The following is a 19,869-nucleotide window of genomic DNA, read 5'->3' as shown; positions in this document are numbered from 1 at the left end:
CAGACAGAAAAATACAACCTTGTTACAAATGTTTCCTTAGTAATAGTAGTGGAGGGGTGACGTTTGGTAACAACAAAACAAAGCTGACTTTGTGTGTGTGTGTGCATGGACCTTCACGTGCAGAATGGCTGTCCCAGGAGGGTGGGCATCAGTGATGGTTCTCAGAAGCTTCCCATTGGCTAGATCCCACATTGTGATCTGATCGTGCAGACGGAGAGACGACACGAGAAAAGTGTTCATGAACTCAAGTGAACGCTGTAAACACATCTGCAGTACATTCCTGTCATAGCAACACTGATGCTAATTTTATTTTTGCTATGACCTTGATGTGTTTCTGAAGTGAAGAATAAAGCGACGATTTAAAAGGCTGGAAATGAAACAAAGATGAACAAATCAATCATTTAATGATCGTTCTGAAAAAACGACCTTATGCCTCAAGGCTAACACACGAAAATGCATTCGATTAATAGTAGAACGGACCTTATCCTGACAAAACAGTGTGCAAGTTTCGCTCATACAGAGCATGACAGATGACATGTGATCAACCTCACATCATGAGTGCCTGCTACATTCCTAAATAATCCGTATAGTTAAAATTTGCAAATCTTTACAAAGTAACGATTTATTTAGGAAAAAATGCATTAACAGAAGGTTTAATGAAATGTGTCTGTAGCCCAAGTGGAACCACAAAAACAGGGTCACATAGCGCTGGTAGAGCTGGTGGAAGCAGATATTGGTCAGCTGTGTTACTAACTGCTTGACAAGCCACTTAACATTTGCAAAGCAGTAATGTTAGTGACTTCTTTTCTTTATGTTACAATATTTTTGCATCATATTTCCCCATTTCTGCATCAGTTTATTTTGATTCTGCCAATTATGGTATCAAACCTGCACATTAAAAGACAACAAGTAATAAACAATTAGAAATAAACATAAACCACATTAACAAATATAACCTGTCCAAAACAGGAATTTTTCTTCCTTTGATCCTTGTATTGGTGTTATTTTAAATTAGGGCTGCCACAAACGACTAGTCACCGATTATTTTTGCGATTAGTCGACTAATCAGATCATCATCCATTGGACGTAAAACGTACAGCTTATTGCACCAGCAGCATCTGCTCTTATATAACTATCATTAGCTTACAGCTTTAAGTGTTTAAGGTCTGTGCTAACTAAAAATAAAGATAAGATGATAGTTTATTACATTTTAATGAAATTTGCAGATTGTTTCGGTGAAGTTTAATAAACTCCTTGCTATCTAAAATATAACAGGACACCGGAGTAAATTCTCGAGCATCTCACACTTCTGATAATCAGCTGTCTGCTTGACGTTTATTCAGCTGTGTAAAAACTATAACTTTGATCTCAGCCAAACCGATTTACTCAGGAACAAATAAAATACTAAAAAAAGACAAACAATAACATTTTTAAGTTATCTAAATGTCTTATATATCATGTTTAACCTGAGTAGCGAAAGACGGCGGTGGGTTTGAAAACGATTTGCCCGGAGTCCGGTGTTCTCACGGCTCTAGTGAGCCTAGCCCCCGGCTAGCTATCGAGCTAGTGGCTAACAGACGTCTCCGAAAACGTCGGAGCGCTTTTGAAAATATGTGGTGTCTTGATAAATTAAGCAGATATTTGAGGTTTACACAGCTACATTCTCACCTGAAAATATTTTAAACGTTTATTTTGTGACCCAGAAAGAATAATAAGAGTAATATTAAAACTAACTAGCTGCCGCCATTGTTGGAAACTGAGCTGGGCTGCGCTATGAATTCTGGGATACAGCTTCTTCTTCTTCTTCGGGGGTTTAACGGCAGCTGGCATCCTTGTACATGCAGTGCTGCCATCTTCTGTTTCAGTCTGTTATTACACTCTTAAATCCTACTACTTATTTCTGCGTCTTTTGTGATCTTACAAAGCTTCAAACGACGCGTCAACTATTAAATCAGTCGTCGACGTAATCGTGACTAGTCGACTAATTGTGGCAGCCCTATTTTAAATTCAAATAAAACGTTAAAAAACGTGCTGTCTAACCCGATACTTACACTAGTTCATGCAGTTATTACGTCTAGTTTGGACTACTGTAATCAGGACCCATATAGACCTTAATGGAACTGTATCACCCCAGTCCTGCACTTTGTTCTCAGACTGCTGGTTTACTTGTGGTTCCTAGAATATTTAAACAGGAGGTAGAGCCTTCAGTTTCCAGTCTCCTCCCAGTGGGAACAGCTCCCAGTTTGGATTCGGGAGAAGACACCCTCTTTGTTGTGGAGGGAGGGGCATCCATCATAATCAACTATAACTTCACAAACAGTGTGTTTGGATTTCAGGAGGATGTCGAACAGAATGCAGTGAATTTATCCTATTAGCTGCAAAATGTTTTAAACTCTGCACGTCAGCGTCTCCCCACACACGAAAGAAAACGTTCAACCAGCTGTGATACCTGTGACTGCTCTTCAGGCGTTTTCTAGACTTTTCTTTCTGTAATTTGAGGTCATCACAGTTTTTATTTTACAATTTTTAGATGTTATAATCACAAAGGAGCACGTTTTTAATTTTAATCTGATTATTTTGTCTTGTGAATTTGTCGCACGGATTCTAATTATTCATCATCTGTTCACTTATTTTAACATTTTATTGGGATTATAAAGTTCAAAAGATCATCAGCGCCGTGTTGTTGGGTTAGTCATCATCACCCACACGCCGGCTGACCAGCCATCTAAACTTTGGTCTGAAAAGCGTTAGGAGGTAATGGTTTTCATCTTTGGCGTTATCCTGTCAGCATGGTGAATTTCAATGTTTCCCCATGAAGCATAAAAATGCTGTAACCATGAAACAGGAAGCTGTTGTTCCTAGATCAGGAAGTGAAGGCTTTCACTGTTTTAATGAGTTTACTACAGACTGTGGTAAATAAGCTAGCAGCTGGCTTCATACTTACGTCTCTCTGCATGTGAACCAGATGTTTGTGAACAAGAAATTAGTGTTAATGAGCTGTTAGCTTTTAGCATGAACTCGTATGACTAGGGATGGGTATCGTTTAGGTTTTATCCGATACCGGTGCCAAACCGGTACTTTTGAAACGATGCCGGTGCTTAAACGTTGCTCAAACCGGTGCTTAAAGAATGGAGAACACAAAAGTGGTCCAAAAACCTCTCATGTTCAGCAGTTTTTTTGTAAAAAGATAACAATGTTAGCCTTTTCTGCAGCTATGGGGCATATATGGTATCATTCTTGGCTGGAAGCAGCTTAATCAATGGAAAAAAACACAAACTTTGTCCAAAAACCTCTCATGTTTAACTGTTTTCCACTTTTTCTTTGGTCATTTTAGCCTTTTTGGCCAGGGTGAAGGGAGTATCTGCCATCAAACAAGAAGACAGCTGCATGTAGCTATGATGGTGTTTGCTAGTTCACCTTACATGCATTAATGTAATAACGTGGTTAGCCTACTCAACGTAAATTACACACGAACAACATGAAGCTACTCACGCAGAGAAGAACGGCTGCTGCTGCATCATCATCCTCATCATTTCTGCTACACTGGCAGGGCTAGGGGCCAGGACTCTCCTCTTCGGGTTTTTGGGGGATGTTGCTAATTCCGGGTCCGATAACAGGCAACCCACAAGCAGTAGATGTGCTCGGTGTGAGGTCTCGCAGCAAGCTATCAAATACGGCGCATTTCTCGGCTTTAAAAAAAAACACTATGCGTCGCCAGGTGTTTCATCAGATTTGAGGTGTTACCTCCTTTGACAGTATCACAGTATCAGCTTAAAGCACTTGTTGCAGCTGCTGAGTTTGCATCTTTTGCTGTGAAGTACAGCCAGACTTTTGACCGCTTCGCCTTGGACATTTTTAATCTGTAGCTCTGCTCTAAAAGAACGTACGTACCTGGACCCGCCTACTATTCTCGGAAACTTAAAATGATTGGCTAGAATCTAAAGTGTATCATTCCATACCAGTTGGTGGCGGTAATGCACCTTTCAGTTGTTTGCCAACCGCCAATACAAATGTAAGGAAGAAGAAAGTGTATCACAGCTCAGGAAAAAAAGCACCGAAATAAAGCACCGAAATGTGCGCTGCTTTTCAGTCCGGTTACTACCGTTTATGTCAGAACCGGTGCCATCATGGCACCGGATACCGGTACCCATCCCTACGTATGACCTTCCTGGGGAGCGTCCTTCTCACTCTACAAATCTTCAGATACACTAACAGTGGTGACACAGACACTGTTGCATGTGTGTGAGTGGAACAACATCACTCACTTTATCATCTGATGTGAACGCAACCACCTACACATCCACACTAGTGAGAGGAGAACACTAACTCACATCACAGTGAACATGCACGGCTTTGGCATTGATGTCGTGGACAAGTACAAGTTCCTGGATGTTCACCTTCACAATAAACTGGACTGGTCAGAAAACACTGATCTGTACGAGAAAGGACAAAGTCAGCTCCTGTCTTCCTTCTCTCACCCCAACCAGTCGCAGCAGATGGCCCCGCCCCTTCCTGAGCCGGAGGTTTCTTCCTGTTAAAAGGGAGTTTTTCCTTCCCACTGTCGCCAAAGTGCTGCTCATAGGGGGTCATATGATTGTTGGGTTTTTCTCTGTATGTATTATTGTCTACTGTAAAGCGCTGTATAAATAAAATTGAATTGAAGTTCTGCTGGGCGGGCTGAGGTGTGCGGGACTTTTTTAGTGACGCTCCTGCAATCTTTTACCTTCTAACACCTTTGTACAGGTATGTGACAACTCCCCTGGTGGGAAGGTCATCCCTTCATCCCAACAGCAGTCACACTGTAAAATACAGATAACTGCTGAAATATATGTCCATCATCACCCCCACTGCACTTCATGTACACATAAAAAAATATCGAGTTCTAGTTACTCTTGTAATTTTCTTGTTTTTCTTTTTTTTTCCCAAATTCATTTTTTCTTCCTCACTGTTGTGCTGCTATAACAAGTGAAATCCCCCAGAGTGGGATTCATAAAGTCTATTTACATCTATCTATGTATCTGTCTCTATATATGTACTTATCCAGCCATCGTTCAAATTTGGCAGCTTAATGTAATGTTTTTAAAAACAATAAAAAAGACTCTTAACCCTTTAAGACCTACCATAGAACCAAGTCCGCCAGAGCTTATATTATATTTTTACATGCTGTGGAGCCATTTTTGGGAGCATTTCAAGTTGCTATACATCAATACAACCATTATAGCCCAGATTTTAATAATATGTCTGCATTAAGTTCATAGTAATTACATAAATTGCAAAAAAGTGCAATAAACTACAAAAAAATTGAAAATCGTTTTTGTTTTTTTAACATATATTTCTAGTTAGAGAAATTTAAGAGGCTTATCCCTCAAAACTGTAAATACAAAAAAGTTGCACAAACTAGTTTCCCACCACAGGAAATTTATTTTGAGTGTCTTCATAGTTTTATTTTTGAAATACACCAATTTTTATATACTGCAGGAAAAACAAAAATAAATATTATAATGCAAATTTGCAAAAAAGCAGCATCTGCATCAAAATAAACTATTTCCAGCAGTGCAATATGAGTCCTAAGCATCCCAGAAACCACACAGAAAGTCATAAAGTCAAAGATAACTTTTAAAAACACCAGTATAGGCTCATGAGGCCCTGATGGTAAAAAACTACATTTCCGCGAAAATGACGTCACTTCCAGTTTCGGGCAGGTAAAGCAAAAGTTTGCTCTGACGTCTATTCCAACATAGGAAGTGTTACGAACAGCTGATCGGATCGGCAAAGCGTGTTTCTGGAATATTATGTTTTTGTTGCTGCAAGTGCTTTTTATGCAGTTTTTGCAAAGCTATATGTGGAAGGAAACTGTGACCGAGGACAAGCTGATGGCATAAGATGTAAGTACAACTCCTCCGGTTTCATATGCAAAAAAAATGATTGCGCTAGCTCACGTGGTTGCAGAGCTACAAGGATTTAAAAGTAGTTACACAAAACAGAGCGTGCCCGCTCCGACTGGTTTTAAAGGGTTAAAGGGACGTCCTAAACCAAAAAGGAGGACAGCTATTTTGAATTTAAGAATTATTTTGGCAGCAGTTTTGTTGTAGTTAATCAAATTTCTCGCAGAGATTTCATCTGACCAACATGAGCATTGGTGAATTCAACCTAATGACCCTGGCGATGCTAAATTGCGAAGCATGTGAGTTTTTTTTAACTGAAGGACACGTCTGTGATGGGATGTCAAATTTGGATTATTCACTACAGGACATTAAATTGTTAAATCTCAAATTGAAATTATCCAAAACATCCTCAACCTTACAGCTGATAAAAATCATCTGTTTCTATCTGAAATGTTCAGTGTTAATATCACAGGAACACATAAGTAGTGAGTGATCTCATACGCCACCCACTGGCCACGGGTAGTAACAACAGTGAGAATCCTGGGCTCGTCCACCTGACTACAGCACACACCTCCACAGTGTCAGGTCACGACATGCACTGAGCTGAAAGGGCCCTATGATTTAACTGTTATTATTATCATCATTATTATTTGGCAGCTTTAACAAAATCAATTGTAAATTAGTGGCAAATAAAGTCTATTTTGTCTTGTCCTAGTACCTGTCCTTTGGCAAAGCCGCAGAGAAGTCGTGAGCAGTCGTGGTTGATGCTCAGGGCAGAGACGGCGCCAAACTCCGCTCCAGTCGTCTTGGTACCCAGACAGAGCCGCAAGGCCTGGTTGGTATCTGGAGAGGAAGAGGCCGGTTAACTGACAAAGCAGGAGAAATACTGGAAAAATGAAATAAAGACAAACTGAAAGTTGTCCCAGTCCTCAGTTTTATGAGTGCAATACCAGAATTAAAAAGCACATAATTTAAACATAAAAACAAAACAACCCCCAAAAGTAATCAACTGTAAATAAAAATAAACAAATGAAACCAAATAACATGCCAAACCAAGATGCACATAAAGAGTGATGTTTCAGGCTGAACACCAGACGAACAACATTCAGGAGGATCTGACAGACGTGCTCGTACCTTTTCCTGCTCAGGCATCATAATGTCAGCAACACAGAGAGACACTGATCAGCCCTGCTACCAGTTCAATACTGAGCAAAGTTAAACCACAGTCAGAACATCATGAAGCTTCTGTTCCTGTGTGTGTGTTTGTAAATTCGCTTATTAGCAAGTGTGTCCAGCAGGCTGTGTGTTGTGTGTCTCTGGAATAAAAGTGAAATTTGCTGTTACTGAAGTTACTCATCTGTCATGTTTAAAAGCGACTCCTGCATGTTTTTCATATAATTAGTAAAAAAAAGAACATTTTATAAAGTAGAACTAAGACAAATAAAGACAGAAATGCAGGACTTCATCTCTTTTAGGGAAAAAGCAGCTTAAAAGCTCAGTGGTGTTTGTGTGTGTGTGTAACACACGCTGTAAAGCATCCTGAAGTCCCACCTTGTACAAACATTCGACTTTAAAGGTTCTACCAAAAGTGTTCCCGAGGCATGGATCCGTCCGACTGTTAGATACGGCAGAGAAAGAGAGGGGCGGGAAGCTGATCCTGAACACGAGATAAGGGAGTCAGGTGGTACGTGCTGATTACCTGAGTCAATATAACCTGGTGTGATAACAGCTAATGTACAGTTGGACTCGTTCATACCCGGACTAACAACGTTTGCTTAAACAGCTAATTTGGTATTTTTCAGTGATACAAAGGTAAGTCGTCCAATATGATTCAAACTTACCTTCACTGATGTGAGCTGATGTTTGTGGCTTTATTTCCAGGTAATATCTGGGTTTCAATAGCAGATTTTCTGCACCACATTTATTCACTGATTAGTCTGAGTGTCATTTTATAGTCTGGATATTTGGCACAGTCAACGTTTGAGTCGACCATCTGACTGGTGAGACCCTCATTTGGAATTTAGGTTGCTAAAATAAAACATGCAAACATTAACATAAGCATTAATATTAGCTTTATGTAATACAAATTAGATTAAAGGAGCTAAGTAAATGTAAAGTAACAATGACAGCTACATATAAAATATACATTTCAATAATTACTTAATCAACATGTCTAATGGACCGCAGCCCAGCAAGACGGTCTTATATTATTAAGACTTTCATATTAAACGTCATCTTTCTTAATTCTTGTTCCACCATTGGCCCATTTTACAAAGGCTCTTTAAACCACCGTAACTCAGTTTCTGCTCGTGACAAAACCAGTTGTTCCTGCATGTTCGTACAGGACAGTCTAGTATTGGGATTCTCTCTGCAATAATATTGCCTTATAATAATGAAGTACCTTTAGTCAACTGTCACTGTGAATTCAAATGATAACTTGTGATTTCACAGGAAACAGGTGTAATTGTAGCCACCGTCACCACATCTTTAAGCAGAACACAGCTCAGCTTGACAAACTGTGTCTTTCATTTAAAAATGGTGATATAAGTGAAATGTTTTGATTCACAGCCTCCTCCTGCCATCGCATCAACACAATGCCTCATCGCAGCTGTTCTGTTGAGATTAACAACAACTCTGGCTACTACACTCTGGCCAACCCAAGGTGCGGTGTCACTTCTGTACTTTCCTTTTCATGCAAGTTTCAAGAATGGTTTTAATGCAACATAAATCATCTTTTGCTGCCAATACAAACAGTCTAAAATGCTCAAATCTACTCAGTGTGCACACGGCAGTACTGTAGACACTTGTGATGTTCTCAGTTTAGTAAGTAAGTAAAATTTACAGATAAAAAAAATCACAAAGTGCTTTACAACACAGGAAATGGAAATATAAAACAATATGATAGTAAATCAAACAGCAAATAAAACTATAAAAACAGCATCAATTTATTGTTTTATTTGCTGTAACCGCATTACAGATACTAATCAATGATGTCATTATAGTCCAGTTCTCTATGTAATGTTTGAGTTTTAGGGGAATTTGCAAATATTGAGAGAAAGAACCAGAAGTTTTACAAACTGGCTGCGATGGTCACTGGTGCAGGGACGACCTCATTGGCTTTTGCTTTCAGCACGCCATCTGAGGAACACGTTCATGCTGTTGAGGATGCAGCAGAGAAGTTGTCGCCTTTATTTAGACATGAATTCTCAAGATGTGCTGCTCCAGAACAAAAAAGACGCTGTTGGTCATTTCTTCCATATCGTTACAGTAAAGATGCAACTGCTAGTTAGCCGTTAGCATGCAGAAACCAACAACCACAGCGTCCTGTCAGCCCTCATGGTGAACCATGAAACAGTTCTTTTAGTTCATGTGCTGTCGAGCCAAGAAAAAGTAGTCAAGATGATGATGAGACCCAAGACGGCTGCAGAATAAAAGCCACAGATCTAAAGCACAGTGCTGTGGTGGTTAGCGACATTGCCTAGCATCGGCAAGGTCCTGGGTTTGAATCCATCAGCTTTCTGGGGCCATTCTGTGTGCAGTCTGCATGGATTTACTCTGGCTTCCTCCCACAGTCCAAAGACGTGCAAATAAAGTTAACTGGTGACTCTAAAGTGGCTGTAGGTACGAATGGTTATCTGTCTCTTTATGTTAGCACTGAGATAGGCTGGTGACGTGTCCTGTTCAGGGTGTACTCTGTCTCTTGTCTTATGAAAGCCTGAATGAGTTCCAGCCCAACCATGATGGATGACCACTTCAATAATTATAGTTGGTTATAATCTTTTTAAACCTTTGGGTTTATCATTGTGGCAAACTTTGCAAAATCCAACACAGCCAGTGCACATCTGAGCAAATGGAAAGAGGAAAAGTGTTTTTGTTTTGCAAATTCTTACCAAAGTAAAATCCTAAAATAATGAATCCATTACTTGCATCATCAATGATCTGCATAAGGAGTGGATAGATGATGATCCAGCACATTTTTATGTACAGTCGTGTAGCTTGCCTGTAGCTTGGCAGCTTACCACACTTCATGTGGGAGATGAAAAACAGCAGCTCAATGTGTAACTTTTGAGGTGGATTAAATGCACATTACTCCTGATGATGGTAAACAGCACACTATTGTGCAAAGGCGTCAAACATCCGGCCCGTGAGATCACTTCATTGGTTAGTTATTAACGAAATCAAATCATCAGCCCATGTAGGCAGGGCTGGGACTATTTTAATGGGCACACCATGCAGGCATTCACATGCAAGGACCATTATGTGACAGCAAGTATGCAATAAACATGTAGAACATGTTTACTTTTCTACAAAAACATGCAGAAAAACAGTTAAATATGAAATTTCTTTACACTGACAGAAAGGAGCGTCTCACCCATTAATGATCAAAATGGGCTGTGTGTGGTCCACGATATGAGTCTGACACATCTGCTCTAGATAGTCCAAAAACATGAATCCACTGCAGCAAAAACACCATCAATCCTCTACAAGCACAGCAAAGACAGCACACCTGCACAATCATTATGGGCAGAATCACTAACGCAAAGCTAGGACGAAGAAATCCCACAGTGATGTTTAAGCAGAACGTATGCTAACCCCAACCAAGCAGTCAAAGAGGATGTTTGTGTAACAAAGCTGCTGCTTCCTGTTTTGCACTTTTATTCAATTTATTGAAATGAAACTCCTCCATATATTTGCCCTATAAGGATAAGAATTGGAGTACGTATGTGGGTATAAGTTTAGTGTTACATTTGTTATGTAACTTCAGTGATGCGAATGAGAAATCAAAACCATCACAGCACAATGGAACCTGGTTTGTTCAGGTCTTACAATGCTGATTTCTAGGGCTGCCACAAACGATTATTTTGATAGTCGACTAGTCACCGATTATTTTTGCGATTAGTCCACTAATCAGATCATCATCCATTGGACGTAAAACTACAGCTTATTGCACCAGCAGCATCTGCTCTTATATAACTATCATTAGCTTACAGCTTTAAGTGTTTAAGGTATGTGCTAACTAAAAATAAAGACAAGATGATAGTTTATTAAATGTTAATGAAATTTGCAGATTGTTTCAGTGAAGTTTAATAAACTCCTTGCTATCTAAAATATAACAGGACACCGGAGGATATTCTCGAGCATCTCTTTAATCTCAGCCAAACCGATTTACTCAGGAACAAATAAAATACTAAAAAAAAGCCAAACAATAACATTTTTAAGTTATCTAAGTGACTTATATATCATGTTTAACCTGAGTAGCGAAAGACGGCGGTGGGTTTGAAAACGATTTGCCGGGAGTCCGGTGTTCTCACGGCTCTAGTTAGCCTAGCCCCCGGCTAGCTATCGAGCTAGTGGCTAACAGACGTCTCCGAAAACGTCGGAGCGCTTTTGAAAATATGTGGTGTCTTGATAAACTGAGCAGATATTTGAGGTTTACACAGCTACATTCTTGCCTGAAAATATGTTAAACGTTTATTTTGTGACCCAGAAAGAATAATGAGAGTAATATTAAAACTAACTAGCTGCCGCCATTGTTGGAAACTGAGCTGGGCTGCGCTATGAATTCTGGGACACAGCTTCTTCTTCTTCTTCGGGGTTTAACGGCAGCTGGCATCCTTGTACATGCAGTGCTGCCATCTTCTGTTTCAGTCCGTTATTACACTCTTAAATCCTACTACTTATTCCTGCGTCTTTTGTGATCTTACAAAGCTTCAAACGACGCGTCGACTATTAAATTAGTCGTTGACGATTTTGATAGTCGACGTAATCGTGACTAATCAACTAATCGTGGCAGCCCTACTGTTTTCCATGTAATGTGTCCTATTAACTGCATTATTGTTACATAGTTTAGATAAACAGTGTTTACTTATTGGAAAGTATAACCAGAAGAATTGGTCAAAGTGTTTCTGTCAGACCCATCTAACACACTGTGTCTCCATGCTTAGGGCTTTCAGTGAGAGCGGCAAATGCGAGGTCCCTTTGCCACCCATGGTAGGTCCCTGCTCTGAAGCCAGTGCACTGTTTAACAAAGTCACTGGCAGTGCAACTGGAGCAGTTGGAGTCTTCACCTATGACCTTTTCAATCCTGACACGAACGACTATAGCCACGTCATGGCTGTCATGTTCTCCGTGCCGTATGATCGAAGCCTCTACTCCACCTGGTTTGCCGTGGGGATCTTTGACAAAGGAACCGACTGCGACTATAATCTTTACGACATCATGTATAATGGGAGTGAAAATAGGTTCGTAAGAGCCAAGGCTGACGGGTCCTGCATTTCTTATGAAGGTGACTACGTTGTTGTCAGTGCCTCCATGTCTGATTCAGGTGAAGCAGTCCTGAGGGTGGATGTCAATGACACAGGGATGTACTAACACAACAGACGCAAGATGTTACACAAGAAATATAAAACAATCACTGTCATCCCACTACGTATCTGCAAGGGTCAGTCAACTGGTAATACTGGTCACTTGCCATTGTATACTCAAGAGTGCTTTTTCTCTAGACTGACTCATGAAAGACGTGTATGTATCAAAATCAGGTTTTCTTTGTAACATTGGAAACAACCCAATAAATCGAAATCTTTACCTGATTTAAATTTGTCCCTCTTCTGTTCAACATCACCTCCGGTGGTCCTCAAATATATACAAGGTTAAGATCAAATTCCCTTTCAAACTGACACTAGGATCACTAATGGTGATGGAAGGACGTCGAGCTATTCTGAACACTTTCAGTGCTAAAGAGTCAACTTGGAGTCAACTGAAACACCAGGCTTTTTTTAACATTTAAAGCTTCGTGGACCCCAAACTGTTGGTGAGAATGTCAAAGGGGACTGTAGCATCCTGAGATGTCAGATGATTCAGCAGAAATGAACAAAAATGTTTGGTGCGCGCCAGGATGGTAAATGGTAAATGGCCTGCATTTGTATAGCGCTTTTCTAGTCCTTAAGGATCCCAAAGCGCTTTACACTACATTCAGTCATTCACCCATTCACACACACATTTACACACTGGTGATGGCAGCTACATTGTAGCCACAGCTGCCCTGGGGCGCACTGACAGAGGTGAGGCTGCCGGACACTGGCGCCACCGGGATGGCACCAGCACAGAGAACACTGAAAAAGTGTTCGCCTCCTTCCTGATTTCCTGTGTTTTTCTATGTTTGTTACACTTAAATGTTTCAGATCATCAAACAAATTTAAATATTAGACAAAGATAACACAAGTAAACACAAAACGCAGATTCTAAATGAAGGGGAAAAATCCAAACGTGCATGGCCCTGTGTGAAACACTGACTGGGTCTCCTTTAACAGCAACAACTGCGATCGAGCCTTTGTGATAACTGGCAGTGAGTCTTTTGCAGCACTTTTTGGCCCACTCATCTTTGCAAACTGTTTTACTACAACCACATTCGGTGGGTTTTTGAGCATGAACCGCCTTTAAGGTCGTGCCGCAGCATCTCAATCGGGTTCAGGTCAGGACTTTGACTGGGCCAATCCAAAGTCTTCATGTTGGTTTGCTTTACCCACTCAGAGGTGGACTCGCTGCTGGATCTTTGTCCTGCTGCTGAACCCAAGGGCACAATGAATGAAGTACGTAAGAGTGATACACTGATAAATGAATTTTCCTTTTTTTCACCGTTTCACTTATCAATTTTGCACAATTCTGTAATTGTGTATAATTTACTTAATTTGTATTTGTCAGATCTGGTTTTTGCTCACCGGTGCAACTTTGTGAATGGCCACACATGTATGTTCTATCTTTTATGTGTTTTTGCTTCCCTTTACATTTTTACCTTTGTGTGTTACTGGGTAAATAAGACTTGTAGACTCATAGCACTTCTACTACAAGCATAAATAAAGAATTTAAAATAGAATAAATGCACAGCACACATAAAACAAACAAAACAAGACGAGAAAGAAAATAAAATAAAGAAGAGAAAAAAAGTATCATTTTCTAAATTAATTCCCTTCATAATGTCTCAGAAACTCAGTTAAAGGTGACCACATTTCTTTAAGATCTACTCCTTTTCCTCTGACAATAAGTAAGTGTGTCCAGTTCAGTACATGATGTTGCCTCCTGCACCCACCTATGACTTTAGCGTACATCTATTTTCTTCCAACACAAAGATATTCACCGCCTGGCCTGCAGGAGTCCAAAGTCGATCCGTTTTAGCTGTGTGGAGCTAAAACCAGCTCGTGGCAGGTATCTGACTGCGTGGTTGGACCAGTCAGTCCAGTAAGGAATATTAAACAGTGTTAAACTTGTTCTTTTTAAATGGCAAACGCCATCACAAGTAAATGGACTGGTTCTTATACAGCACTTTTCATCCATTCACACTAAGTTGATTACACTGGAGAGCAACTTGGGCTTCAATATCTCTCCCAAGGATACGTTAGCATGCTAACTGGAGCAGCCAGGGATCAAATCACCAACTTCCCAATTAGTAGATGATGTCTCTACGTAGGGCTGGGCGATATGACCCAAAATTCATATCTCGATATTTTTTTAAAGCCATAAGTTAAGAACAAAAAGAGAGTTCTTAGTCACACTGTGTCCCAGATGTCACACAGGCATTTTTAGCCTGTGTGACATCTGGGACACAGCAGCCCACAGGGGCAGTGTTGCCAACTCCTCAGTAAGGAAAATCGCTATTGGTTGTCCTAAAAGTCGCTAGAAGTCGCAAAATGACGTCATCACCTAATTTGCATAATTGGTCATGCTAATGTAATTGTAACCTACGTTGTTGGAGAGAGAAATAACATCGTGGACGAGACATAAAGTGAGCAAAAAACGTCCTAAATGCATTTAGAATTTATTTAGAACTACAAATTAAATTTCTTTTAGCAATTATTGTTTTTTTGTAATGTCACAATTCCAACCCTGCTTCTTTACCCGGGCTTGGACCGGCAAAAGTGACCCAAAATAGGCGCTCTGGTGGAGTTACTTTGTGTGTTTATAAGTAGTTTTAAACCTGATCCACAAAACAGCATAAGAGTAAAAGAAGAACTGACTGCGTTACAGCACCCGCTGCTTGTTGAGAGTAAAAGCGATATGCGCTTTCACGTCTTTTTTTAGCGACTTTTTCTAGAAAAAATGTCGCTAGGGGGTCTGAAAACTCGCTAAATATAGCGACAAAGTCGCTAAGTTGGCAACACTGCACAGGGGACATGCACCCCTGTGGGCTGCATGTCGTTAGCGTGGTTAGCTCGTTAGCGCGGTTAGCTCGCTAACACGTTGACGCCGTCCAGCCCCACAATTCGCTAACGGAGATTTGCCGTGTCCATCTTGTCGCTGCCTGCAGGTGAAGCTATGGGGGAGGAGGGGGAGTTGTGTTCAGTGAAGGAGAGGCGAGGCCGAGTAACGTTGCGTAGAGACAAAAGTGGACGAAAGAGAGGCAAACTTGTGGCTCCACAAGTATAATTATAACGTAACATAGACTATATCGATATAAAGGATATTGTCACATCTTATATCTCGTATGAAAATATATCGATATTTTTTAAAAACTTGATATATCGCCCAGCCCTATCTCTACATGCTGGAACCTCTGTACTGTGTACTAACTGTAAATACAGATGGCTTTCCAAACACACATATCCTAATGCTAGAGGACAACTAAGGCGGTTAATATGCTCAATGTGAAACCCGTGGACCGATCATCTGAAATGTACAGGCATGAAAATGGAAGAGCAGAGTGCTTCTAGCAGTCTAGAAAACACAACATGCAACACTTTGGAAAGTAGTTACAATGTAACTGTTGTTGCTATGATACTGTGAAATGCAGCTCTAATAATCATGTTAATGTTTCCTGATAACAAATGGTTACTTACAGTTGTGATGAAATAAATCAAATTCAATCCCATTTTTAGAAGCACAGAGACGGTCTTTATTCAAGTCAGGAAGTCCGTTGTGACGTACACAGGAAAACATCATGACTTTGTGCAACACACATTCTGCTTTTAAAATTTCATACAGTTCATTTCCCATTTGTAATGTAACGCTGAAGCCGTAGCGTTACATTATCCTTTATTACTACATCGCTACACTAAACGAATGTAAATGAACTGTAACTGATTAAAGACTGTGGAGCCACATATTCAGCTTTACTATAACAAACATTTTAGATTTGACCAGTGTAAAGACACATTCAGTCGATGCAAAGGCAGCGTGTGCACTTTCATCAAGTCATCAGCATCTTCATCGCTAAACGATCAAACCTGGATTGACACGTTCCACGTGTACTCAAACTGATGCCAGTTTTTGAGCGAGCTCACAGTTGCCCTGCTCCAAGCTGCTTTTTTCCACTAGTGAAATGAGCTATCGCCCCCTTAGCGCAGAACAGTCCAACGTGGTCCTAAATGATGGCATCTCTGTCAGCCAGAGCCACGTAAAACGCCACCGTTAGCTGTGACAGTCACTGAGTATCCTTCATCTGCGTCTCAATAACACTAACACTGGACGTAAAACGCTGTCGTTGGCTAAACCACTGTTGTGTATCTTCAATACAAACATCTGCAGTCAAATCTAGATTCCTGTCAATCAGTGAGTCAAGTGTTTTGGGTTTTCTTCTATTTCTGGGTTTGTTTCTGGTTCATTGATAAAGTGATGAAGTTATTCTCAAAGAAAAATACTGTTGACAGTGTAAATGTAAATAGACAGTGTTACAGTTCAGACTTACCAAAGACCAAAGCCAGACCGTGAGATGTTCCCACAGCAATGACACCCGACACTGTCTGAAGACAGGAACGCACAGCTCAGAACAGACTGAACATGGAAACGTTTTAAAACAGACAAAAACAAATGATACAAATGATAAAACACATCAGCTGTGACTCCAGCTGACGGGCCGTCATCTTTCTGCTCTTGCTGTCATTGCTTGTCAGGTTCTGCTCTGTGCTGATCCACGTCTGTAGCATGCAGACATCCTTCGTATTGTACAATATTTGTAATTATTGATGCAGGTGTACATATTCAGTCACTACACACTCTTTGTGTTGAGATGAACTACTTAATAAATACTCACTATAGCTGTTGGAAGTCCAGCGTCCACTTTGTCCTGAGTGAAGACACAAAATGTTTTAGTTAAGAGTAGGGATGGGTATCGAAGACCAGTTCTTGTTGAGAACCGGTTCCCACTGTTTCAATTCCTTGGAATTGTTTGTCATTTTTGCAAATGATTCCCTCATCGATTCCAGTCGCCCCGAATGACATCACCACGCTGCGGAGCGTCATTTACCTGGCAGGAAACACGGCGCCTAAGCGGCTCAAACGCTCAAAAGTTTGGTTTTACTTTACGAGAATGGATGACAACAGGGCAACTTGCAATACTTGCAGAGTAGATATTTCATTTAAGGGAGGAAACACTACGAATATGCAAAAGCATTTGTTCACAAACACGCGATGACCTTAAATGAATGTCGTGTTTTTAATTCCGGACTCGTGAATCTCAGCCCAGCAGCAGCGGTAACGTTTGCACGTCCTCTCCCGTTAATGCGGCAGGTAAATAATCAACTAACAGTGCAGATTATGTTAGCGCGATCTGCCTTATTACAAAACCATTACTGTGCATTTAGGTGACCATGATGAGTAGAGGTGGGAATCACCATACATCCCACGATACGATATTATCACAATACTTAACGCACGATACGATATTATTGCAATTTTTAAAAATATTTTGTGATATTCAGATTCTGTACATAAAGGTAAACTTTATCAATATTCATTTTCTCTAATATCAAAGTCTCACACTCAGTCTTTCTCTCATTTCAGTTTGATTGTTGACAAACTGAACGGTTTGTATTACAGTCTAGTCCAACTTAACTGAATCAACCATCTGGTACAATTATAGCTATTCTGAACTATGCAGTTTATGAAAACTATGCAGCCCCTTCAGCAACTGAAGGATTTGAAAGTAAATTAAAACAAAATATAATTTTACATTAAATAAAAAAGTTTTAAACTTAATTAAAATAAAAAATGTCTTAAATTAAAATAAGTAAACTGTCACATTTGGACAGTGAAGGAATGTCAGGATTCTTGCTCAGAAAAAGGATCAACATGCTCTGAAGTCAGAGCACAAAAACCTTTTTGTAACAAAATATCGATTTCTGCTGTCCCTGTATCCATACATTATTAGCAAACAAAATATCACCATGCTACACAGTATCCATTTTTCCCCACCCCTAATGATGAGACAGAGTCTGGCTCAGATGCTGGCAGTTCTCGCTGCAGTCTACCGTAGCGTCTCCTTTCAGGCAGGATAGACGAATGTCACCGAGCAGAGACTCAGTTTGTGGTCAAAGGTTTGCACCCGTTTACCACAGCAGATGATTTTCAGTAAGTGAATGTGTTGTAGGCAGGGACATTACTGGATATTCTTGTGTAATTTCTACAGAATAATTTATGTTAAACTTTGTTATTGCTACAGAAGAATATTTATTTTATTATTTTACATTTATAATTTTTTTCCCCCTGTGACGCCCCATTGAAGAGCCGTAGGCTGTGGATCTCTTAAGATCTCACTGTTGGGTTTGTAAGGCCATGTTACTCCTAAATTTCTATCTTGTTCAAAGAGAAGATATAAAACAAAGTTCTAAGCTAATCGACCTTAGTGTTCTCCTTTTTTAAAAAGAATCGATAAAGAATCGAATCGTTAAATAGAATCGAAAATGGAATCGGAATCGTGAAAATCGTATCAATACCCATCACTAGTTAAGAATGAGGAACGTTTGAAATCCAGATTTTGATTCTGCAACTGTGTTGTTCGTTTTCTGTGCTAAACTCTTTCAGATTGCTCGTAGAGATAAAAACCCGCTCGTGTGTTATAAAGCTTGGTAAGAAGTCTTAGACTAGGTTCAAGTACAGACTTGAATTGGGATTAGCTTTGGGTCAAGCAGCTCTTATGTTAGGATACGACTGTAAACATGTTGTGTGTCTGTGTTTCAGGTGAGTTTTACAAACCGTCAGTATGAATGAAATCAAACACGATGATCGTCTAGTGCAGACTTTCAGTTTGAATTCATTTTTTGAAATTATAAATAAAGCATCACACGGATGCAGTGATGCTCTCAAAGAAAGAACACTTTTTGTGCTCTTCCAGGTTTTGTAGTGTTGCTCAGTGAACACCACCCTGATTGATTTAGCCACCGACTTCCTGTTATCTCTGACAGCTTCAGCTTATTTATGGTCTGCTTCACCTGCAGAGCTCCAGTGAACAGTTACTAAATGAAAGGTCAACACCTATCAGCTTCATTTGTTCTGAATTAAGAGAACAGGTCTCGCCTGGGTATTAAAAGGTTTGCAGTCACCTATTTCATTCATTCTCTGCCTCTGACGATGGACGACTGTGTTTGAAAGTTTCACATCTTTGTTAAACCCCGTCGAGCAAAGCTAAATATATACAATGTATCCAATTCTCTGTGGTGGCGTCCAGAGTTACAAAGTTACCACAAACCACAAAAGAGTGTGAAAACATACGAACTGTATTTATCTGTGATGGTTGTGGGTGTGTGTTACAGCCTTACAGCAGCAGACACGATCTGTGCAGAGATGCCCTTCAGCAGGCTGTGTCGAAGGACACATCCATGAACCGTTGAACTCGTGTCCACTGTCCTCTTCCTTCTTTAACACAGACACACATAAAAACAGAGGTAAAGAAAAGCACACACACAAAAATGCATTTATTAACTTAACTACAGCACAAACATGATGGCTGGCTGCTCCTCCTGCTATCACAACAACGTTGTTTCCTTTTCCGTTACAGCAGCAACTACAAAACAGTACCCAACACACTTAAGAGACACACCTTTAATTTATACTCCTAAATAAAGCTTCTACATAAAGCATTTAAAATTTGGACTAATTGCAAATTAAAATAACTGACAAATTGAAATATTTGTATGTGTTGATTTTAGTCTGATTCTTCAGATCGTCACTTTTCTTTTTTCTCTACATTAAAATGTAAGAAAACGTTTTATATTAG

At 40.0% G+C, this 19,869-nt stretch overlaps 2 protein-coding genes and 1 long non-coding RNA gene across 6 annotated transcripts in view; 2 read left to right on the top strand and 1 right to left on the bottom strand.

Annotated features, from left to right (window-relative positions):
* The window catches only part of vps8 (VPS8 subunit of CORVET complex), an 88,894-nt gene that overhangs the window by 55,483 nt on the left and 13,542 nt on the right, over nucleotides 1-19,869 (bottom strand). For 2 of the 4 annotated variants that reach the window (XM_085182171.1, XM_085182172.1), the window contains exons 4-8: nucleotides 19,412-19,508; nucleotides 16,909-16,941; nucleotides 16,564-16,618; nucleotides 6,604-6,728; nucleotides 112-198 (exon numbers count right to left, since the gene is read on the bottom strand). In XM_085182171.1, the coding sequence (XP_085038297.1) occupies nucleotides 112-198; nucleotides 6,604-6,728; nucleotides 16,564-16,618; nucleotides 16,909-16,941; nucleotides 19,412-19,508 (397 nt within the window). Of the gene's footprint in view, nucleotides 1-111; nucleotides 199-6,603; nucleotides 6,729-7,019; nucleotides 7,293-16,563; nucleotides 16,619-16,908; nucleotides 16,942-19,411; nucleotides 19,509-19,869 lie in introns of those variants that run through there. The other 2 variants (XM_085182173.1, XM_085182174.1) reach the window with 2 other exon arrangements.
* Nucleotides 7,564-12,455, top strand: LOC146504808 (DELTA-stichotoxin-Hmg2b-like). Its single transcript, XM_085182182.1, has 3 exons — nucleotides 7,564-7,697; nucleotides 8,454-8,547; nucleotides 11,831-12,455. The coding sequence occupies exons 2-3, from the start codon at nucleotides 8,480-8,482 to the stop codon at nucleotides 12,255-12,257; spliced, it is 495 nt and encodes a 164-aa protein (XP_085038308.1). The 5' UTR covers nucleotides 7,564-7,697; nucleotides 8,454-8,479; the 3' UTR covers nucleotides 12,258-12,455.
* Nucleotides 12,522-13,747, top strand: LOC146504807 (uncharacterized). Its single transcript, XR_014877481.1, has 2 exons — nucleotides 12,522-12,790; nucleotides 12,987-13,747. It is a non-coding gene; the product is annotated as an uncharacterized LOC146504807 (long non-coding RNA).

This window comes from Neolamprologus multifasciatus, chromosome 13 (assembly GCF_963576455.1).
Source record: "Neolamprologus multifasciatus chromosome 13, fNeoMul1.2, whole genome shotgun sequence".
NCBI classification, from domain to species: Eukaryota; Metazoa; Chordata; class Actinopteri; order Cichliformes; family Cichlidae; genus Neolamprologus; species Neolamprologus multifasciatus.
Note: the sequence above shows the minus strand (reverse complement) of the source record. Positions and strands in the feature narration are given on the sequence as shown.